A 24,839-nucleotide genomic window follows, 5' to 3' on the forward strand; every position below is an offset into this window, starting at 1 on the left:
TTCAATAAATCTCATTTAATTTTTTAATTCTATTTCGTTTCCATACAAATGAGGTCATACGAGATTCCCGTTTTATGCGAGAGCATATGCGCACTTGCGCATATCTTCACAGTTCGAAGCTTGCTGGTCACGAGAGCAACTTGGCTCTAAACAAAGTACCACATACCTTTCCTAAATATTTAAAACTGCGTCAGTAAACTCTTTTCCTTTAATAGGTTTATTGTAGTACTTTACAAAAGTCTTGCTTGAAGACCATCCAGCTGTTATCAAAATATCATCTACAGAAACTCTTGCTCTTTCTGCTGCCTACACTGCTGCAGCTCGAGTTAATGAGCCTTAAATGATTCCTCTACACCTGCTTGGTGCATCAATATCCGAATCCATTTCCAGGATATTGTATCGTTGAAAACAGATGAGTTAAGTTTTCTATAACTAGTAAACAAAAAATTATCTTGTCCATTTCTCAATGGCTTTGTCCTTTTAAATATTCCTTAACATATGTCAATGTACACAATCTCCTATCTGGAGGGTACAGTTTAAATTGTATAGATATTGTTCAGTACCAATTCCTGGTCTTGTTTGTTTCAAAGTTTCTTTGGTTTTTAAACATAATCTTTGTGAAGTTCTAACTCTTGGAACTTCAGTTAATGCAACAATTTGTGCTCTCTGTGCTGATGTAAAAAACATAAGCATGATCAGCTTCATTGTTAGATCTTTCAGTAATAACTGCCTTGCTGGCGACAGTTTCCTCATGTAGTTCAAAACAAATGTTACATCCCACACTTGTTGATATCTGGATGCAGTAGGTCGAGTGTTAAAAACTCCTTTTAAAACCTATGATATAATTATGACTCCCCACTGTTGGAGCACCAAAAGTAATAAATGTTGATAATGCACATCTAGCAGTGTTTATAGCACTGTAACTTAAGCCATCTTCACAGAGATGTACTAAAAAAAAAATCTAGCACTTTTGCTACAGTTGGTCTATAAGTTGACCTTCCTTCATTTGAAAACATTCCCCATTTTTTAATATAGACTGATAATGGTTCTGAGAAGATTTCCTCCATGATTTGAATATGATTTCGATAGCTCTCTCTGAAAATCTATCTGACTTGAGAGTTTTCTGATACTTTGCATGCCAACAGTTTCAAACGATTTCCCATTGAGTGTGTCACCCGTTTCTAGTGAGGAAGTGATAAGTAATACTGTTGTTGTTGGCGATAACGGAATAAAGGATGTCTACTAACATATCCATTAACGGAGTGAATCATACTTGTGTCAACCAAAAAAGGTATCACAACTAAAAACATCTGCCTGATCTTCCCGAATCTTCTTGATTATCCTGGGAATCAGACTCTACCGGTGCCACTTCTTGCACCTCTAAAGCTCTTAGGAAAATTTCTTCCTCTTTCTCTGGGAGTCCCAGAATATGATAGACCAGTGTTTTTAAACACTTGGTAATTCATTTTGTTGACATCAGACATGTCACGGATTCTTTTTACTAGTTCATCCCCAAAAAGCCTATTTGTATATGGGATGGAACTTGCACACAAATGCGAATATTGCTTATCAATGTGAGGTCTTAAAGCCTCTTTCCTTCTTGTGCAAAGTTCAAAGTTTGTGCAACCAAATGCTCGAAATGCATTCGTAGCATCATGGATTATTTCTTCAAAATGTTCTTCCTCTAAATTTTTAGTATCTGAATCCCATTTACTAATGAGTTTGTTCATTGCAACTGCCAAAGAGGAAACGCCCTTTATCAAACAATTTTGCACTCTCTGAACTTTAAATCTTGTGTTTTAGCATCATGACTAATGCTAGGCCATATTTCCTCATTTATGATAATTGGTTGCAAACCTTCACAGTTGGAAGGAGTTAAAATTTCCTCAAAAAATGCTTTAGCCTCTTCTTCCATAGGTTTAGACCTCATGAAAGCTGTAATATTACCAGCTAAGGTTGTGTTAATTTCAGGCCCTTTGGGCTCAGGTTTTTTAGCTGTTTCAGTCATTTTCTTCAAGACTTTCATTTTCTTTTCTGGAAGAAGTTCTTCCTCTATGTGTCTTTTACTTGTACTGGGCTTTTCATTATGGGCAGTGTCTGCCATCTCGACTACTTGGTCTGAATCCCGAGCCTCACTAAGTACTGACGTGTCGTCATAAATTTGCTCTTCATAATACTCTTGAGGATATTCATACCTTATTTCGTTTTTAAAATCCTCCATTTGCTTTTGAAGATTATCTTGCATATTCTTCATTGTGCCAGCTATCAAGTCTAGTGCTGCACTAATTTTATGATCCACAGTCGTGGCATTATCGGCACTAGTGGACGCGCCATTTTCATTTTCAACGTGAACGTTAGTCTGCGTCAAAGTTGGAATCTCTGTTAGAACTTGTGGTGAGTCCTTTTGACTTCCCGTCGGAAGATTTTTTGTGGCCGTGCGTACTTTTCTTAACTTTCGGTATGCTTTCGACCTTTTTAGCCATGTTACTCTTGAATTTTTGTGCCGCTATTTTGCCACGCGTGCCGTGCTCGTTCGACAAGAAACCGGAAGTGAAGATATGCGCAAGTGCGCATATGCTCTCGCATAAAACGGGAATCTCGTATGACCTCATTTGTATGGAAACGAAATAGAATCATTTATATATGCTTCTTTAAATTTGATTAATGAGATATTTCAAAATAGTCAGAATACAACTTGAATAAAACTTATGGTGAGCCTTGGTGCAATATTTAAACACAAAACCTAGAGCTACTTCCACAGGTCCTTAGCTTCACAGCACACATACACTTAAAGTTGAGCAACCCCTACTGATCTCTTAGTTGTTCAGTCAGAGAACATTCAGACAGTACATGCTCCTTTGTTTGCGCTGATGTCCAGAAAACACAGTCTATTCTGTCTAGTAATCGTCTCTTCATGAAGGGTTCAGGAGAATGGAATGACTTTTTATTACTCAAATAATTACAAACTTTCTTTTATGTAGAAAAAGGTGAAGGCATTATAACGCTCGCGCAAACTTATTTAGTTTGCATTTTTCTTTGTTATTTGTGAATATCTGCAAACAGTTTTCGATTTGCTTTTCTTCTAGAAAATCACACATTGGAAAGAGGTGGCAAAAGAAAACACAATGTTTTACGATTCCATGGTACTTACCTGTAAAGTTTAGTTCCTGTGGAAGTTGTAGATTTTGTTTAAAACGCATTTGCGTGTATATACATGTAGTTAGCCGCTTTTTTGTTATGAGCTCTGTGTACACCGTAACAGATAAAAAGCTACTGTATGTAGCCAAATGTTCATCAGCACAACGAAGCTCTGTTTTTGCTCAAAAATAAGTAACATTAGTCCATATGACTGAAAATTGTCAATTATTAATGACGAAAACTAATAAGATAAAATGTTACAAAACTGGGGAGATAATATAACATACCCCAAACTATATAAGTGTCATAATATAAAAATAATAAAGTATGTTAATGAGTGTAACCAGGATTTATGAAAAATATGAGAAATCACAACGGCTTTAAGAGCAAGAAGTTAGCACAAATGAAAATAAAAGGCTTAAGATGTGAGAGAAAACACAGGGATATCTGGTAAAACTGACTAGGCAAACGAACAAACAGAACATAAATAGTTCCCAAAATATCTTTCATAAAATATAAATGTGTGTGCCTATACATTCACAGCAGCTAAGGCATTTCATAACCCTGGAAATCTGTTATCACCTTGCCTGGGTCAACTACTTAAGGTCAAAATGTGCAGACACAAGATCCAAACTAAGACTATTTCCTATGAACAAAACGTTGATGTATTATCGAAAAGTTATTACCACCACTAAAAACAAACCATTTCCTACATAAATACAATAAATTATCTTAGTTGCAGTTAATAGTGCTGGGTAAAGAGCTTTAGAAGTCACATATTGCACGTTGCTTTATAAACCAACATCTGATCACAACACAGCCAAAAGGGTAAATATGTCACACGGCACAATGTAAATAACTCAAACTTGTCTGAATAATTCCTAAGACCGTAAGGATCTTGTTCACAAGACTGTTTTCTTGACTACAATTTGACTCAGGCATCATTCGTGGTCTTTTAGCAGGCACTGAATGTGAGCTTCATCCACCGGTATCCACTTTAATTGAGTCATCTTCTCCAGCTCCAAAAGACCAACACTCAGTAGATAGCATACAGAAGCATTAGGATAATCCCCATTTAACGCTTTTTTGTACTTAAGTTCACCACCCATAACCATGGCGAGGAGTTCATGGCCGTCTTCCAAACGAACGAATGACCCACTGTCGCCCCCAGCGCAGAAAGTGCCAATAATACCGTCTACGATGACAAACATCAGTTCATTGCCTTCTTCGTCTGTCGATCGCTCAACATCTTTAACTCTGCCATACGTAAGACCTGTTTGTGCCCCATACTTGAAAACCAATTCCCCGATTACGTTATCGATGTTTTCCCTAAAAATACTTTCCCCGGGACCGTCCTTAATTCCTGGGCGCCATCCAAGCGTTGGAACTACGATGGCTGCTATGTCGACATAACGAGATGGTGTTGACCCCGTCTTAATGGCCCAACGACATGTCCCATAGTGCACTTCCGTGCACGTGTCTACGGTTCCAGCGTCACAAGATTGGATCACACGGACGTCATCGTCTTTGTTAGCAACATGCTCATTGGTGATCACATACACTGGTGAGTCCACCGCGCTTGTGCGGAAGTAACCACCAAGGGACCCGAAACGGTCCTCGTCTTTGCCCTCTATTACAATCTTTGCTCCCGGTCTTGATGGTTTCTTGCCACACATGGATGATATCCCCTTCGAAGTTGCCGAAACTATGACGTCACAATCCATCCCATGGGCTTTCACCAAAGACTTTAGCATTTCTTTCACTGCGAGCTCGGTGTGTTTTCCGAGGTGCTTTCTGAGGACATAAACCTGAACGCTGCCCTCGTCGAACCCCAACATGTGGACGAAATTAAATCTGAAACAAGTCCGTGAACATCATGAGAGACATCCGCATTTATGTTTTCGTCTGTCTGTTCAGTAAACTCAAGGATCGAGTTATATTTACAACTCCTTGGTAAATATCAAAGCAAAAACTAAAGCACATATAAAATTGAATAATATTATATTTTACGGAGCTCGTACATCACAATTATTAAGTTGACCAAAGTAACTCACTGCCAAAGAATTTTTTCCAGACGTTCAGGAATGGCTATTGGGATGGTAGTTGTGCACTCCGAAGAATCGTCAATATTGTTGGTAACTGGAAGTAAAACTTCATCTGTGTTTGGCCATCTAAAAGAAATAGACAAGGCTGATTCTGCATCTATAAATCCATCATACAAAGGTGTGTGGCATTGTCTCTTTGTGTTTTGAATTTTTAAAAAGAAAACAACTTTCTGAACTCACTCAAAGTTTCAGAGCACTAATGGTTAACATCTAGTACGGCAAAAATATGCCGACTAATAGTATTGGCAAATTCCCCTTAAATTTTCAAACTCGGGATTATGCTGAAAACATCAAACTTAAAACTTTTAATTGGAAATTTTTCGTCTAGTACTGGCACTCTTTGCATTTTAATTAATAAAAATGTATAAAAAAGACAGATAATTTTTACGGCCTTACGCTTTAAAATCTGTCATGTGTTCTGTCTTTTCATCTTGTGACACCCTTGGGTGTAAGAATTCACTGCGGCGAATCGGTGTGTGGTCTTTTGCAGTCCCTCGTCGAAGAAGTAAAAAGTTACCTATTACAACAATAAGTTTATTTGAAACACTGCAGCCAGAAATAAATGAGTACAAATAAATGAGTTATATTTCAAAAATTGAAAAGTAATCATTTCATAAAATAAAGGATTCACACTAAGATGAAATTGAGTTCGAAATAAAACACAGCTGTAAAAGTTTTATAAAGAAAGCTAAATGTTTGTGTTTGGGTGTTAAAATGCTAGGCCTTGAATTTTGTTACACTGAAGTCGAATTAGTTATGTCTTAGTTTTCTGTGTGTTCTGAATGTTAAGAGGTAAATTAGCTTGTCGTTCTTAATTTTCTCGTAGAAAGATTTACGTAGTTATAAGCTTTTTTTGAAAAAAAAATTAAATTTTGCTTTTTACCGGGGCACCAACGTAAGATAAATTGGGAAATAAAATTCTGACTGCCTCGACTGTATTTTTTTTTAAATAGGGACAAACGGTAATAACTGCCATTGGCTATGTGTCAGCTTTATGACATTAGGCCAATGATAGTAAGCCAACGCGAATGTTTTCGTTGGCATACCAAAATTGGCCCAACATTGGCCAAAGGTTGATAAGCCAACAAAAACATACCTTCATGGGCCAAACGCGTGTCTAACGTTGGGAACCCAACGTCAACCAAATGTCAACCATGCCAACGTTGGGCCAATTTTTTTTCTATCTGGGAGCTTAAACATATAAACACAAATACTAGAACTGTTCTGTACAATAGCCTACTTCCTTATTGCTTGATTTAGGGAATGTAAATGTGGATCCTTTCATATTTCTTGATATCTTTATAACATTGAAAAAAAGGATGAGATGTGAGATTACAGTACCTGCAGCAATAGTAAGGAACACTACGTGTAAAACCATCAATACATGCAGGTGTAAATATCTGTTCTCTATGTGGCTGGCAGACACAATGCCTGAAAGACGAATGAAAAGATTTTAAAGGTCAAAATGCAACACATGGCAATTAATGTGACCATAAGTGACGGAATTTATATTAACTTTCATCACATTACGGTCTCTCCGTCATAACCGTGATAAAACACCTTGCAGTTGTAAAATTTTCATAAGCCAGTTGATATTGAAATATTAAAATATTCAAAACTGTTGATTTCACGGGATTAAAATGGTGTCTTTTATAAGATTCTTAGCATAGATTGCACAGTGCACGTAATATAAAGGCATAAAAATCGACGAAAAATATATAATAAAACCCTTCATGCCAATACCCGCTTGTTGCTGATCACAACACACATTATCATCTGTGGCATTTCCAGGAATTCGGACACAACGGTTGAATTTTTCACATCTGAAAATAAGTAAGTATGATGTAGCAAATATAAGGAATGATGTATCGCCGTAATATTGGGTAGTAATTAGTAGAAGCAATATAAAATAACTATTTACAAATGTGGACATGATCAGAATGCCCTCCCCCTTCGCAGTTTTGTATTTTTATATGTAGGCCTATCAGTTTTACTATCATTATTTGTGGCACATATTAAGAATTATGTTCTTTATTTGTGGTCAAAGTAAGTCAATCTCTTTTCATTTAAGTATTATCTTTTTCAAAAACAGACACCCATTAAGTCCCATTTAAACTATAGTTCTACGTGGATCGATCTAACTCCGCGGGGACTCTTGCTGAATGCAATCAGATTAACGCACCCACTATTGTTTTCAATGTACTCGTATAATCACCAGCTAACTTTTTGTATTTTACTCAACCCTGGAGGGAAAAATCATTCAGTTATGCTGATTGCATTCAGTGAGATTCCTTGCAGACCTGGATCAGTCTACGTAGAACAATAATTCCATTGGGAATAAGCCTTAAGAAATAAAAGCCACCACTCTACTATCACCATACTTCTACCACTACTGGAAATGACAAATACTTGCTGATACATCGTAAACATGTAGTAGAAAGGTGAATCTACTTTATCCTCTAAAACTCTGGGCTCTCACAGGTTAAGTCTGGACTATTATGTAAGGTCGTCAGTTCAGAAAAACATTTCGGGGCACAAATAAAAGATATTTACTTACTTGGTGTGAGGACGACATTTTTCCAAATTGTCGTATGTGTCGGAAAAAGTCCCAGGGCTACATTCCATGCACCCGCCTTATATACATGCAATGTGAAACAAACAGATACATCTGATGGTTATTTAAATATCACAGCTGAACTAGCCAACTTGGGTATCAAAACATGTTTGATAACATTGTTCCATTCAAGGTATTATATACGGTAAGTAAATTTGGGTCGGCGAATAATTCGTTGGTTGTGTTTTATTTAAAGGTGGCGAAGAATTCGTCTTCCCCCAAGGAACCTACGCTCTTTCATCATGCATGCATGCATTTCTACTAATTGCTTGTAACATTCAAAATACGTTTAACTTGTTTAACTTTACAAGCTTTCCAGTTTTTAAATGTTGAGAAGAATGGACCTTGATTTGACTCCTACCCCCCACCAAACGACCCATCACCCCAACAAAAAAGAAAAGATAAAAAACTAATAACGGTACATGTACTGGTAGGCTGAAAGACGGTCAAGACCGACTTCACTTCTTACCTTTGTCATCAATCTCATATCCTGGCGGGCACAGTTTATTCTTTTTACAAGTGGAAGATTCCTCATTCCAATAGCATCCTTGCTTACACTCGCACTCCGCGTTTTCGGTCGAAGTCCCTCGGTGGTTATATCTTGTACACAAGCCATCGCATAATTTCCTAGAAATAGGAGAAGGTGACTGAAATTGTGCAGTGCTAAATTTTAGCTTATTCTTTCCACGCCACATCTAAATTATCAAGTTAAAATGTATTTGCATTCGGACTATATATACCGGTGTGACAGGTAGTCCTAGGAATAAAAGTCCGGGGCCCAATATGATTAGAACATGGTGGGGGTTAGTTCGAATATGAGACAAATGTCACCTGTACAAAGTAATGGGGAACGGACTAGAACTTCTAGCAGAGTACCATTCCTGCCACACCGGTAATTTTAATTAGTTAAAACTAAAAATTACAGGGTGGCTTTTTTACTCTTTCTTTATAATATCTGCCACCCTGGTACAGGCCTACCCAACTACCAGACTCGGCACCGAATGATCCTGAATTCACCGGTAGTTCAGGCCACAATACCCGTTTTCAAGGTGTGCGTCAGTACACGCTTCGAAGTATCAGACGCGACACCGCTCTTGCCCAGTGTGCGATGTGATAGTGATGATTCTCAACGGGGTTGGAAAGTAGTGCATCTCAAAATTTGTTCCAGGGCATGATACTGTGAAATGCATACTGACGCACACCTTGAAAACGGGTAGTGTGGTCCGATCTACCGTGAATTCTGGACCATTCGGTGTCGAGTCTGGAAGTTGGGTAGGCCTGATATTTATTTATTTTTTTAAATGGACAAAATGACATCAATCTTCTTATGGAACAATTTCAAACACTGTCCATGGTACCCCACAACCGTCTCCCATCCTCCAGGGGTCTCTCAGGTTGTCACAAATTGAACCAAAAAAATCCAAAGATTAGTAACAGCTAGATAGACACCCGGTGGAGGGTAACTGTTACAAACCACGGCATTTAAAAGCCTAAATCTTTACAGGCATCTTAACTTGAAAACCCTGCTTTACACTACGTGTACGTGTTTCCCCGTTTGTGTTTTAATGCACATTCTGCAGTTAAGCCAGCATTTTCTGAACGATAAACGTACTTTTTGATACACTTGGTGCCCAGCTGGTTAGGTATGGGTTGAAATGTCCCTGGGGGACAGGGACGACATGTAGTGGACTCGGGGTTGACAGAGCTACATGGTTCGGCATAATGTCCTGTAAAAAGTGACAGGATAACAGGTTTAGGGGTTATCCATTTTCTTATCATAGTTTTCACAATTATACAAAGCGTAGTCTTTGTCCAGACCCCTGCCCATTCAGAGCGTAGAGGGTGACAAGCTTAAAATGGTGAAGTTTGATAGCAATTTGGATCTTCGTTTTTATTATTTTTATAATCATACAGAAGGCATTAGCTAGACTCCCCCCTACGCTCCAACGTGCGGTTTGTAGACTTGTGAAAAAAGGTCAACAAATTTATGTAAAGTGCAAGTTCATGTATGTTGCCCCATATTTGTCAATATTTGCAGAGCAAAATAGAATAATTGACAGTTTAATCAATGTAGAGTCTTTTCATACATAAAGAATTGACTTATTTTGACAAATCGCTCTAGATGCAGGGTTATCGTTATAGTGTATTGTACATGCACTCGGGAACGGTACTTTGCTTGCTGGGATATTACAATGCATGTCATAGTACAGAGTTGCTTAAGATCATGACTGGGTTGTGACAGTCTTGCACAATGTACGCACCAGGTGGACATATACGTTTCCTGCAACAGACCTCTTCTCCTGTTGAGTGAAAGACAGAAGCATAATCAGTCGAATCGAAGCCACACTGGTTCAGTCTTGGTCCATTCGTTGTTGATAAAAATAGTGACAATAATAATAACAGTAGGAAGGAACCAAGAAAACGGACTTGGAAGTAATACACTGGATACAGGGATGCTTTACTTGAAATCATGTCTACCTGAAGTAGAAGATAACAGAAATTTGAATGAATAATATTAACTTAGTCAACCTGCAAACTTGCCGTTGTGTTCGCTCCGTTAGATTTAGATTCCACCCCTGCTGCAAAGAATGTGTAAGGAAAAATTTAATCACTTCACTATTGCAGTGGCGGATTCAGGGATTCAGGATTATTTGAAGTGTGTGTGTTGGGGGGGGGGGGGGGTGTCCAGAAAGACAGGCCTTGGATGCAAAGCCGACCATCGTCTCCTTGGTGTGGGGTTCGGGGCCTGTTCACGGACCCCTAATTTTGTGTGTGTGTGTTTTGGAGAGCAAATAATAGTTTTAAACTATAATATAGCTAGTCACGTTTCTAATTTCAAGAGGGAAATATTGGTGTTGTGTACATTTTACTTTTTAAACTACAAATCTATAAGATAAAGTGAACATGCAGCGCTCCACTCTACTGATCTCAGTACAGTGGCCCACATACTGCTTTTGAGGAACAATGTACAAAATATGGCGACCCTATTTACTTCCTTTTTTCCTAACGCCACATTTTCTACATAGCCATTCTATTTAACAAGAGAGCGAACTCTTACATTATTTATCACTTTCTTGTGCAGTGAAGTGATGGCAAACTTACCTGTTGAGAAGATACCTCAAGGTAACCAACCTCTGCACGAACTATACTTTCAAATATACAAATTAGGCTTTGGGCGTGTCAGAAATACGAAGGTGACGCTCGAGTGCACGATTTATTACATGAAATGACGGGGCATTTTCTTTTATGTTCATTCCAGAATGCCCCCTATTGTTCGCCTGTACAGGTAAGCGTAGACTATGTAGGCTATGGATGTGGCTCGTGCGTGCTTGTGACATGGAAAATTTAATAAAATACAGTATGTCGGGCCAACGCTTCGCCTTTCGCCATCAGTATAACAGCCCGGGAGCCACTGGTCTGCCGCTAGGTGGCTATTAAACAAACCGGAAGTTCGAGAATTTGAATTGGGCAATATTTTTTTAGATTTATAGGGTGTCATACACGGTGTATTATCTCGGCTATTAACGTACTTGGGGTTACAATATGTACATTGTCATATTGAGAAATAAATTTCGAATAATGTGAGATGACCCAAAAGTTGATCTACAGCATATTTAATGTTGAAAAATGAGTTTGAAATCGAAATTTTATTAAAGCTATTACGGAAGTTCGTTTTTGATTTTGATTTTTGTACCTATAGAGGCCTCCGCACAACTTGAAATTACTACAAGTTGGGGAAAATTTATTCAGCTTTCTGTCAATGTAAGCATGTAAAGAACTTTGCCTTAAGCTGTGAATGGCACAAATCAATTCCCGGCCATGTCAGCCTGAAAACTCTCACTTACGATATCCGCAAATAAGCCTCGCTTTGACTTAGTGCTTTCTCATGAGCTTCAGTCTCGTTTTAGTTTTTCCTTCACACAGTATTACTTATATAGAGCAACTGGGTATTGGGGACAATGAAATAATTTTTTTCTTGGCACTTACCACGGTGCTAATACAAATGAACTTTAACATTTTTTTTTCATTGTAGATAAACCTTTTTATTACATGAGGCCAACTGATGAGGGTATTCCTTTCATTAAATATGAAAAATAACAAATGAAAGACAATTTACATTTAATCACATTGCTATATATTTTATTTTAATTTTACATAAAATTCAACTAGCCTGAAATATTTTACCAGTGAGACATGTACATTGCAAAATAGTTATTTTACATTACATTGTACATGAATTACCCAGTAGGTGATAATTCAATGCTACTTTACTTGATTGGTACACATTTAAATATATTTAACCATCTAACACACAATTTCCCTTTACACAGTGGACCAGAATTTTTACAAATAATATAATTTCATAAATTTTCCCAAAGATGTCATGTTAATTTTCTTTCAGTGATACCAGGTATCAATCCATATTTGCATTTGAATAAACTTGTTTTACTTGTATTCTGATAAGTAGATACTGTATTATCTATAAGCTACACATATATAAAAAAACCTGCACAGTAAAAATAAAACAATGTATTGTTAACTTAGTTGCACATACACTTTTAACTAACTTCATGTGGTTAAAACCTTAATTGATTTTACAAACTGCATTTCTATGTACTGATAACCAATAACTATTTATATTAGCAAGAGCACATATTTTTCATCCCTTAGAAGTATCCCAGATGTTGTGGTGTTCATTGCCACACAGCATTTGGAAATGATGGGCACTTTTGTTATGATAATTGCACGGCAAAAGGAATAATCCTGGTCCCATTCATGCTATTCAAGCCTAGAATAAATAATAGAGTTTTTAAAAGAATATCATAAAAAAATTCTAACTACATTTATCAATTGCTCACACACATACACACTGAAATTAATCATAATTTATTGCAATCTTTGTAATAGGTAAACTGTAACAATCAATCTTAAACAGCACTATATTTACAATCTTTACCTTAAACTGCACTATTTATACTTAATTCATAACAGTGATTATTAAAAAAACATTTGAAACTGAACTTTGGGCAAAGTTGCACACCCATCATAATTCAAAAACCCAATTTGAATCAAGGCATGAAAAAATTAGAAAACACATGCAAGTCAGAGCACCACATCACTATCATATGCCCTCATCATTGAAGAGCCTGTTTCATTTAATGTACATACACACATACATATATTATTCACCTTTTTTAAACTTGCATTTTTATGACATTCTTCTCCTCAAAACCCCCAACCAATGCAATAAAACTTATTTTGTGTTTACCCCGCCCCCAGCAAAAAAGACATAATTTACAATTCATATATTTCAAAACATGCCTAGGTTAGTTTACAATACTGTATCTTTCACAACTACTGGTACCAATGCCCCCCCCCCCCCCCCTCCCCACCGCTTTGCAAACAAGTACTGGTACACCACGATATGCACATACGTATACGTGTATGCAGGTTGGATGACAATGTTATTTCGCAATCCACTTCATCCTTTTCACATTAAAACACGAAGAAATTGCATGAGAAGCCAAGATTCAAACATTTCACTTATACGGTGACATTCATTCCATGCATGAGACCAGAAAGCCACTGCCATCACTCGATCAACTAAATGATAGGTACCCGGCACGGTGAATATACAGCTTGTTGGAAATGTTGAAATTCTACAAATTACAGGCCATCGCACATCTTAAAAATTTGATATGTTCAAAAAATATTGCCAAACTATGAAAAAACAGGAACAGATAAAGAAAAAAACCCTTAAGCTGCATTTGGCACAGTTCAAAAGTCAATGTTTACAATGACGTTTTGTGTGCGGCCATTTTGCTAATCGCCAGTAACTTTAGAGAATACTCAGTGAAATCGACACACGAAGACTTATTCGGTGTATAAAATGTAACTTCAGCATATACTGTATTGTCCCGTCAAATTCATTAGTATTTAAATCTACTGTTCATTCCACAAACACATGTACAACTTACCTGTCTCTATGCCTTCGTCTCCCGCCAAATTTTTTTGGGGCTACCACTCCACGTTTTGAAAACGAGGCCAAATCTAATATTTTCCAAAATAACCGTCAAATCAGCCAGTGGCTCCCGGGCTGATAACTACAGTTACTTAATAAGAAATAATAATAATAATAATAATAATAAAGGCCCCACATCACTTTTCGACAAACTAAGAAACATTAAGAAAATCCCAGTATTTTTAAAAAGAGAAGGGATCTTACTCCTGATTTTAATTAATTATTTTAAAGAAAGACTGTCCATTTTACTTTAATATTATACAAATAGCAAGACACACTAGAACTCTTACAGCCAGTGGTCAAATTTAACTAATGCAAAAAAATACAAAAAAGATGCACACAACATATGGTCAGTTTTGAGAGTTTTGAGACTGGTGGTACCAATTTTATGGTCCAATTTTACTAACAAATCAATTGTTGCTCATAAAAACTCTTATCACTGGAAAAGAAATTTAAAGACACCTTCGTTTAAAGAATATTTCGATACGTTTCTGTCCTTTTAGCCTTTATTAATTTTATAGTACTTTTTATAATAGGCCCTTTTTATAATAGGCCCTAATAATAATAATAATAATAATAATTATTATTATTATTATTATTATTATTATTATTATTATTATTATTATTTGTTGATATTGGTCATGGATGCTAAAAAGTCATGAGTTCGAAGAGGATTAATAATAATAATAATAATAATAATAATAATAATAATAATAGGCCCTAATAATAATAATAATAATTATTATTATTATTATTATTATTATTATTATTATTATTATTATTGAGCTACATCCTCCGGTTGTTCGTTTGTAAAATTAATCTTTGAAATCCCCAGAATCAGCGCCGCTTCTGATCAGACGACTGTGCTCTGCCTCCCGATTGTGTTTACAAACATCTACAGCAATCACAAACCCGAAAATCAGGGCTAAAATAGTGCTGGCTAACATCATACTTCTATGCTTACATGAAATGGAGCTTTTTATCCGAAAAAAAAAGGCATTCAAATATTTTTCAGTTTCATTTATTCCATACGTAGATTTCACAATGCAGAAATCACTAAGGTGAGTGATTATAAGAAATAGAAATACCGCCCTCCTCATTATGAACAGCGCCATCTATCCACTTTTTCACGCCAGTGGAGGTGGCCATATTGCAACGACTGTAACACGCACCTGTTGTTAAGTTGGTTGAAATGATACATACAATACTGCCAAGTCGTGTATGACGACATCTAGATATTTTGAGAAAAAGACTCGTACCCTTGGGTATTGGAGGTACCCAGGCATACATGTAACTTACAGCTGGGTTGTTGAACACTCGTGAAACTAATAACGACCGGCTTCTTGTTGAAAGAGGAACTGTTGTAGTGCTTTTGTTGGGGTTATTACAACGGGTGAGTAATATCAAGTCCAAATATGTATGCTTTTGTTATACCTTATTTGGGGGGTGGGGCTGGATAGTTTAAATGCTAAGGAGTGGGGTATAGCTGTACCCTCTCTAACTCTTCTTGCCTCAGTTTTCGGCCTTACGTGAAAATGTTTTTCGTATCATTCCACCCATTGTTTCAAACTCTTGAGGCTATTATCCACATCTCATAATGCGCCCAGGAAGGAAGAGGGGTACAAGATCTTACCCACAGCTTGTGAGCCAAAAGTGTGGCAACTGCCCCCCAACCCGCACCCCTTTTCCCGTTACCCCATTTACTAGTAGTTGGACCTGCCATTGATGAAGTAATTATGCTTTCAGGCATTCTCTGACATAAAATGTCTGACTCAGAGCAGGAGCAAGGAGAGTTGTCAGCGTCCCCAGACAACAGTCCTAACAGGCGTGTGGTGATACAGGATGAGGAGTCTGCCATTTCCCAGCATTCCTCAGCCTCTGCTGGCAGCGACAGGGAAGATACAAGGAAGGAGGGAAGTGTAGAGAAGGAGGAGAGGTACGGAGTGAAAAATAATAAGTGGGGAGTGAGTGATGGTTGAAGAAGGGCAGAGAATATTAGAGATTGAGGGGGGAATGTGAGTGCGCGTGTGTGTGTGTGAGAGAGAGAGAAATATAGGAAAAGAGAGAAAAAAGCTTTCAGGAATGAGGGTAAGAAGAATGACTAAAGGACAAGTAAAGGAGAGTGAGTGAGATAAAGAAAAAAAAGAAAAGAAAGACAGATGTAGCAACATGTATTTCAAATACCCAAGTGATAACAATTTTAAAAGAGAAGGTAATGTAAAATACTGAAGCATTTTCCATTACTTTTCAGACACGAGGAGCAGGAATCTCTTGACATCAAACCCCCACAGTCTCAGGCAGGCAAGAAAGAAAAACACAAACATAAACGTAAACACAGAGAAGACAGAGACAGGGGCAAGGACTACAGTAAGTAAACATAAATATAGTAAAGCAAAGAGAAGACAGAGGCAGACTACATTACTTCAGAGCTAGAACAGTTTTCGCCCTGTTTCTCTTAATGAGACTGCAAAAGGATTTGCCATATGTTAACAGAAATATTGAAAGCCAATTTTCAGTCTTTTTACCATATTTATTTAATTTGAAATTTTTCAGTTTGATTTACTTTGTCATTTAGTTTTTTATTTTTGTTCATATATTTTCCTATGTTTTTATCTTTTGGTGAAACAATGTATATTTCTTGCTTCTTCAAGGAAAGAGAGGCAGAGAGGGAGAGAAGGAGCGTGGAGAGAGAGGCAGGGAGGGAGAGAAGGAACGAGGGGAAAGAGGACGGGAGCAGAGGCAGGAGAAAGGCCCGGACCAGAGAGAGAGGGAACGCATGAGGATCAAAGAGGAAAATATCAGGAGGGAGGAGTCTAAACGGGAAAGGTCAGTCGGTGGATGATATACATAATTAGGAATTAATTTTTGGGAAAAAAACTTAATAGATAACTTAATTGTTTATATATATCAAATACAGTAGGGACTATTATTTACAATTCTGTAATAATGATAATGTCTGTTTTGAGAAATGATGACAAGATTTCAACCTTATATGTGTTCATTTGTCAATTTGGAAACAAGAATACATAGTTTAATTAGTTCTGTCATTAAGTCAACATTATCATTTGACATTAATTGCATAAACTTACTTAGATTTGGCCCTCAAACTCTCTTATCTGTAATCGTCAGACACATTAAAAAAAAATACAAAGTTTTCAAAAAAAAAAGTTTTATTCATTAAAATGCAGTTTTCTCTTTGTACCCCCAGGGAGAGGTTGGAAAACATGGAGCGAGAAAAGCGACGTGAACGTGACATGAAGGAGAGGATGGCCAGGGAGAGAGAGCGAGATCTAGAACGCAGGCACAGAAAGGGGGAGCCACGGTCAAGAAAAGCAGGCGAAGGTTACTTTTGTATATATATATATATAAAGCTTTGTGTTTCTGACCTCGGTCAGTGACAACATGATTTTTATCCAAATTTCCAGAAATTTTTAATCAAACAGAAGACAACTTAGGAAAAAAGAAGTGGTATTTGTATTTTGCATTATCTCATTCAGATTAAAGTATGTAGGGAATTTGGATAAAGCGTTCTCTCCCAGCTTATTGCACCCAGCTCCATGTTTCATTCAACACCTTAATGAAAAGAATTGTAAGTACCCTGTCAATTTATTTCAGATTCAAGTGAGCGCAGACGAGAAGAGAGGAGGTCAGACAAATCACGCCCTGACCGCAGTCGCAGCAGACACACAGACAGACAGGACAGAGAGGACAGTCGCACGCGGGGTAGTAACCAGCGCGGGAACACGAGGGAAGAGGGTGGGTATACTGAAGTGTGCCTTAGCTCTTTCAACACCCTTAATGTGAGACTCTACACCTAAAAATTGGGAATTTTGGACCTAGCTGAGACACCTCAAAATGTTTACCAAATGTCTGGGTATGATGAAAAATATTAAAATTAACAATTTTAAAATATGCAAATTAGGTTAATTATGCAAATTAGGCTAATTATGCGTATTTTTGGGGAAAAATTAAAATCATTATATCTCAAAAACCATAATACCTTTTTTAATTCTGTTTTTTTATTTTTGCAGAAAACGACTTAAAATAAATAATTAGCCTAATTTGCATAATTAACCTAATTTGCATATGATAATGAGCTTTAAAAATTGTTAATTTTAATATTTTTCATCATACCCAGACATTTGGTAAACATTTTGAGGTGTCTCAGCTAGGTCCAAAAATCCCAATTTTTAGGTGTAGAGCCTCACCTTAATGTGTTAAAATTTATCTTACAGAGTTACCCTTATTGAAAAACAGCCCAGTTGTGAACTTAAAAAAAATATGGCAATAATTTATGTTTAAAGTTGTGTGGGGTTACAAGGTTTATTACAAATTACATAGACTTTAGAAACAGTATTTCATATACTATATATGTAAATACCTTAAAATGTATAGCAGCACACTGTAGGGTACCTTAACACCTTATGTAGAATTTCGTTCAATTAAGAACCATCTATGAATTTAGATTATCAACTTATGCCTTAGATGATTTTTAAAGACACGTAACTGCTTCTAAATCTAATTTGTTTTCTGTATGTTAAAAGATTAAGGGTAAAAAATTACAAAGTTGGCTTCACATTCCAGAAAAACGACCGTCCCCAATCCTGCCACCAGAGGTCACCCCTGAGCACGCTGAGGAGGCAATGGAAACACAAGAAGTGACAAATGACAGGCAGTCTCCAGAATCTAGCGAAGAGTCTGAAAAAGAGGCCACGGAGCAAAGTGAAAGCGAGGCAGAGGAGCAACAAGTGGCAGAGGAGAGTGGGAGCGGTGAGTCGGAGTCCGAGTCTGGTAGTAGCAGCAGTGGAGAATCTGAAGACAGTGACTCAGCAGAGGAGGAGGAGGAGGAGGAACAGAAACCTAAGCCAGGTGTGCATATCTAACATTATTGTCAAACACTGGAATAGAATTTTTCTCTGGTTGCAGTATTTGATGAAATTTTGGTCAAATTTAAGAAAGTATACTTACTTAATTTATTTGAATATCAGTTAATTTTTGCAAATTCATTTGAATACTAATTCATTTTTCGGTTTGTCACCTTTCTTGTGTAATTTTCTATCAGCATTGTCAAATGCAGTATGTGTTTCACGATTTTTAAAAAAGAAATATGAAATTTGAAATGTTAATAAGTAAAGAAAAACAAATGTGATTTGAAAAAGAAAATTTACTTTTTGCCTTGATGAAAGTTGGCACTATCTGAGTTGATAGTTTGAAAAAGTACAATGTCTCCTCTTTGTTCATTTCAGAAAAAGTACGCTCTAAATTCGATGACCAGTCCTCTCCAGAAGAGAGTGAGACTGAGTCAGTCCCTGAGCCATCGGAGGCAGCGTATGCCGAAGGGGTCCTTGACGACACCCCACCTCAGTCCCCCGTGGAACTAAAAAAGGAGCTCCCGTCCTATTATCCCGCGATCCAAGGCTGTCGCAGTGTGGAGGAATTTCACTGTCTAAACAGGATAGAGGAGGGAACCTACGGGGTGGTGTACAGGGCCAGGGATAAGAAAAAAGGTACACTGAATTTAACTTTATTGAGGAAATTTTGTTTAATTGAAGAAAAAAGTGGATTTAAAAACGTATCCAGGGTGTTTTGAGTTTGTAACGCAATATAGATTCCTTGATGGTTGGAACTGCTGCTGAAATTTCATAAAGTTAAAGAAAAAAGTGGATTTTAAAACATCATTTTTTTTTAGTTTGAAACACAATTTGGTATTCAAGGGTAGATTCTTCAAAAGTAGGAGATTGATCAAAATTCCTGAGTACCCCATAATATGATCCCTATGTATTGCAGTACCTATAAAAAATTGTTTTTTTTTTTTTTCCAGATGAAATTGTAGCACTGAAGAGGTTAAAGATGGAGAAAGAAAAGGAAGGATTCCCCATTACCTCGATAAGAGAGATTAACACCATTTTGAAGGCGCAACATATGAACATAGTCACAGTTAGGGTAAGTCCGCTACACCATTGTTCCTGTACAGTATAACACATGAATATAATAACTGTAACTCTCACCTTTGCCGAAGCCTACTTTACAACTCTCACACACATACACCAATACTTTCCCTTCAACTTAAATGCGCTGCGGCTCACTCCCACTGGTGGTACAATATCAGTATCAGTTTGAAAGTGAAAAATACAGCATAATATCTGATTATGTGAAATGGTTATCTGTAGTAAGGAAATAATAATTTTTGCAGGAAATTGTTGTTGGAAGTAACATGGACAAGATCTATATTGTGATGGATTATGTGGAGCATGACTTGAAGAGTCTGATGGAGTCCATGAAACAGCCGTTTATCATGGGTGAGATTCATTTATCAATTACTTGTTTGTACATGGCTCTAATCGATATTGAATGAACCTTTATGGAACCAGCTCAATACATGTTAAAGAGATAATTATAAAATTTGATTTTATAGATTATTTTATGTTCAAACCCTATTTATTTGAACAAGATTTGACCAAGAGAGCTAGTTTTGGTCATGTGCTGAAGTTAATTTCATGAAAATTAGAATGATAATAATCATGACTATACTTCTTCTTTGAACACTGATTCTCAATGTTACAGGAGAGGTGAAAACTTTGATGCTTCAGTTGCTAAGGGGTGTGTCTCATCTCCATGACAACTGGATTATCCATAGAGACCTAAAAACCTCAAACCTTTTGCTGAGTCACAAAGGGATCCTAAAGGTAAACTTTATAGACAAGTCCAAATATTTGTTATTTTAGACTATTCTCCACTATTTCCCCATATGGTTAACTTAATTTATAAACTGCATATATCAGGCCTATGCTAGGGAAAACATTCTTTGCTGGCATAGGCGTATGTTGTTCAATAGCACCCTAGTGTTAGCGCTTAAATTATTTTAAAATGTATAATTTTGGTAGGAGCTTGAATTAAATGATTGACCGTAACTTAAAGTTTAGAAAATATCAGCTATTTCTTATTTGGAAATTCTATTTCCAGATTGGTGATTTCGGATTGGCGCGGGAGTATGGTTCTCCCCTCAGGGCATATACTAGTGTTGTTGTCACATTGTGGTATCGCGCTCCAGAGCTTCTGCTTGGAATTAAGGTGTGTATATGATGTTGTTATTGCTATTGTCAGGTTGTGGGATTGCTGTCCAGATCTTCTGCTTGGGTTAATATTGTCGCTGTTTAGGAGACGTTACTGTATTGTTGTCTGTAATTACTGCTTAGAATTGTAAGGTGTGTATGAGGCTGTTACTGTTACATTCCTGATTTTAAAATTTTCGAATTTATAAGTCAGATAATTTAATGTAGTTTATCATAAATTTACAGCAGTATTCCTCACCCATAGAGATGTATTCAGTTAGCTGTATATTCTTTGCTAATATTTGCTCTTTACAGTAGTATTCAATGTCCATACGGAAATAGGCTGTTGTACTTTGTAAATATTTTATATTTCCAGCAATATTCCACTCCCATAGATATGTGATCATTTGGTTGTATATTCTTTGTTAATATTTTATATTTCCAGCAATTCCACTCCCATAGATATGTGGTGGTTTGGTTTATGTTCTTTGTTAATATTTTATATTTCCAGCCATATTCCACTCCCATAGATATGTGGTCGTTTGGTTTTATGTTCTTTGTTAATATTTTATATTTCCAGCAATATTCCACTCCCATAGATATGTGATCATTTGGTTGTATATTCTTTGTTAATATTTTATATTTCCAGCAATTCCACTCCCATAGATATGTGGTGGTTTGGTTTATGTTCTTTGTTAATATTTTATATTTCCAGCCATATTCCACTCCCATAGATATGTGGTCGTTTGGTTTTATGTTCTTTGTTAATATTTTATATTTCCAGCAATATTCCACTCCCATAGATATGTGATCATTTGGTTGTATATTCTTTGTTAATATTTTATATTTCCAGCAATTCCACTCCCATAGATATGTGGTGGTTTGGTTTATGTTCTTTGTTAATATTTTATATTTCCAGCCATATTCCACTCCCATAGATATGTGGTCGTTTGGTTTTATGTTCTTTGTTAATATTTTATATTTCCAGCAATATTCCACTCCCATAGATATGTGGTCGTTTGGTTGTATATTCTTTGTTAATATTTTATATTTCCAGCAATATTCCACTCCCATAGATATGTGGTCATTTGGTTGTATATTCTTTGTTAATATTTTATATTTCCAGCAATATTCCACTCCCATAGATATGTGGTCATTTGGTTGTATATTCTTTGTTAATATTTTATATTTCCAGCAATATTCCACTCCCATAGATATGTGGTCATTTGGTTGTATATTCTTTGTTAATATTTTATATTTCCAGCAATATTCCACTCCCATAGATATGTGGTCATTTGGTTGTATATTCTTTGTTAATATTTTATATTTCCAGCAATATTCCACTCCCATAGACATGTGGTCGGTTGGTTGTATATTCTTTGTTAACATTTTATATTTCCAGCAATATTCCACTCCTATAGATATGTGGTCAGTTGGTTGTATATTTGGGGAGTTGCTGACAATGAAACCCATTTTTCCTGGGAAGTCTGAAACTGATGAACTGCAGAGGATATTCAAGGTAAAGTTGAGGGATTTTATTGAAATAACACATTTCAATAAAATAAGTGTTCTGTTTGAAACTGTTGTTTAATTATTACAGAGAATTGTGAGTAACTTTAGAGAGGTTGTACCCTAGACTATTTAGAGATTTTTCTATACAATTATGTATGTATGTCTGCCTGCATGTGTGTGTACATGCATGTGTGTGTCATCATGAATATGTTTATACATAATCTATGGCTGATTTACATTTTTAAACCAAAAACCTGGGTATATAAAAAGTACATATAGATGAATAATTGATAGTTTGATTGATTTGCTTGTTTTTCAGGATCTTGGCACTCCAAATGAGAGAGTATGGGAAGGTGTGACAGAACTACCTCACTGGAAGAAATACACCTTTGCCAACTACCCATTCAACTCAATAAAAAACAGATTTGGGAGTTATCTCTCAGAGACTGGTTTTCATCTTCTCAACAAGTAGGTCAAGGTCAAGGTTGTAAATTGTTGAATATAAGCAACTTGACTTTGTTGTTGAAAAGAATGAGAAAGATCTCACTTTGAAAAATGAGTTCAGATTATCATGAAAAGTTTGCTAGTTGGCTCCACATCCATTAAAAAAGTGACTCAAAAAAAAACTGATTATAATGAACTGAAATGGGTTTATAGAAATTAGGTTTGTAGATCTTTATTTATTTATTTATTTATTAATATTATTTTGTCTGTGGGTTTGAGTAATATTATATTCTAACTTGGGAGTTCCCGGAAAAAAAAGTGCAGTGTTTTTTTTAACCCCATTACTTTTTTGTTCTCGGTAGATTCCTGGCGTATGACCCAAAGAAGAGGATCACAGCGGAGGAGGCGTTGAAGCACGAGTTCTTTCAGGAGTCTCCCCAGCCTGTGGACCCTTCGATGTTTCCAACATGGCCAGCCAAGAGTGAGCAACCACGTCGCCATGGAAACACGCCCAAGCCGCCATCTGGTGGCAAAGCCTATGACCTACTTGTGAGTTTACATAGCTTTCAGGTCCTAGTTTGAAAATAACTTGAGTGGGTTCCTTGGCTTACGTCTTTGTTACCAAGGTTACATGATCACATGCACACATCTTACCCTATCAGGAATAGTGTTACAGCACTCTCATGGACACGTGCACACATCCAAGAAATTTTTTATGAAACCAGAAAAACAGAATTTTTCAGTAGTGAGCAACTATTTTAGGTTTAAACTTGATGCAACTATTTAAACAACTTGTTAAGAGGCCATTTTATTTAACTGATTGAATATTTATTTATTTATGTAATTTTTATATTTTAATTTTTTTAATTTTTTTCTTGTCAACCAGGGAGATGATGACGATACAGGGTTCCAGTTCACACATGCTACCAAAGGTGCCTCAGCTCAGGGTCCAGGATTTAGTCTAAAATTCTAAAGATTCATAGCCAAGGATTTAGTCTTAAATTCTAGAGACTCAAAGCCAAGGATTTAATCTAAAATTTTTTTAAGACTCAAAGCCAAGTATTTAGTCTAAAGTTCTTAAGTCTCAAAGCCAAGGATTTAGTCTAAAATTTCTTGAGACCCAAAGCCCCAGACTTAGTCTGAAATGATAAAGACTGAAGGCCCAGGATTTAGTCTGAATTTCTGAAGACACTACCAGGGATTTAGTCTAGAATTCTAAAGACCTGAGGCCTGGGATTTAATCTAGAATTTGAGAGACTCGTGATTTAACAGAAAATGCTAGACCATGTCTTTGTGTCAAAGATTAAGCTGGAAGTTCAAGGCTCATGGGATAGGAAGTCTGTAGTCTGATACACATGTTTAATGGTCCAAGGCTCATGAATCGACCTCCTAGTAAATCCTTCTTCAGGGGCCCAGGATTTGACCTTCAAGTTTTAGATAAATGCACTCAGAAGAGAATTTGTAATTGTAACCTAGCGACAAGTTAAAGTGACTCAGTTATGACATTTGACAATGACATTTAACATTCTGCTTCATAATTGTCGAGGTTCAGACTGAAATGTTTTAAGGTCGCGGCTCATATATTGTTGCTAAAAGACGAGCAGCACAGTTTGCCGTCAGCTTATTGCAAATATAAAATAAATGCATCCTGTGAGCAAAAATGGATAGGGGAAAAGATTTTTTTTCTTCCTCTTTTTGTTATCAGCAGGTTCCATCAGATGGTATTTTTTTTTTAACAGGAAATGAGTAAATTGTAAGAAATTACGACATTTTTAGTATCGTAACATTTGTATTTCCATATTGAAAACAAATTTATATTTCAATAAATTAATTTAAATTGAACCTGTTTTTCCTTTTGCTGCTTAATTAGACAAGTTATTTGAAGCAGAACAAGGAGGATATTAATGTCTAAGTTGCAATATCTCCGATTGTTGCATTTGAGCACTTTAAAT

At 36.5% G+C, this 24,839-nt stretch overlaps 2 protein-coding genes across 3 annotated transcripts; one reads left to right on the forward strand and one right to left on the reverse strand.

Moving 5' to 3' along the window:
• Positions 1–3,346: 3,346 nt before the first annotated feature.
• On the reverse strand, positions 3,347–13,971 carry LOC106165084 (uncharacterized). Its single transcript, XM_086996041.1, has 11 exons — positions 13,836–13,971; positions 10,960–12,646; positions 10,119–10,335; positions 9,470–9,584; positions 8,327–8,484; positions 7,801–7,876; positions 6,987–7,066; positions 6,585–6,674; positions 5,640–5,760; positions 5,193–5,309; positions 3,347–4,992 (listed from the first exon to the last, which is right to left on the reverse strand). Exons 3-11 carry the CDS (start codon positions 10,327–10,329, stop codon positions 4,080–4,082), a joined length of 1,881 nt encoding a protein of 626 aa, XP_086852167.1. The 5' UTR covers positions 10,330–10,335; positions 10,960–12,646; positions 13,836–13,971; the 3' UTR covers positions 3,347–4,079.
• Positions 13,972–15,007: 1,036 nt separating this feature from the next.
• On the forward strand, positions 15,008–24,729 carry LOC106174921 (cyclin-dependent kinase 11B-like). 2 transcript variants are annotated; one of them, XM_086995706.1, is made up of 16 exons: positions 15,008–15,272; positions 15,626–15,815; positions 16,131–16,246; positions 16,531–16,705; positions 17,088–17,221; positions 17,495–17,635; positions 18,464–18,748; positions 19,126–19,386; positions 19,701–19,822; positions 20,073–20,178; positions 20,444–20,565; positions 20,843–20,950; positions 22,334–22,450; positions 22,763–22,911; positions 23,250–23,436; positions 23,774–24,729. In XM_086995706.1, the coding sequence occupies exons 2-16, from the start codon at positions 15,643–15,645 to the stop codon at positions 23,858–23,860; spliced, it is 2,283 nt and encodes a 760-aa protein (XP_086851832.1). In that variant the 5' UTR covers positions 15,008–15,272; positions 15,626–15,642; the 3' UTR covers positions 23,861–24,729. The 2 variants fall into 2 exon arrangements, with proteins under 2 accessions (XP_086851832.1, XP_086851833.1); XM_086995707.1 differs by lacking the exons at positions 22,334–22,450; positions 22,763–22,911; positions 23,250–23,436; positions 23,774–24,729 and adding an exon at positions 21,308–21,349.
• The last annotated feature ends 110 nt before the right edge of the window (positions 24,730–24,839 follow it).

Source organism: Lingula anatina, chromosome 9, assembly GCF_051362555.1.
Source record: "Lingula anatina isolate TDL-2025a chromosome 9, LinAna3.0, whole genome shotgun sequence".
Classification (NCBI taxonomy): domain Eukaryota; kingdom Metazoa; phylum Brachiopoda; class Lingulata; order Lingulida; family Lingulidae; genus Lingula; species Lingula anatina.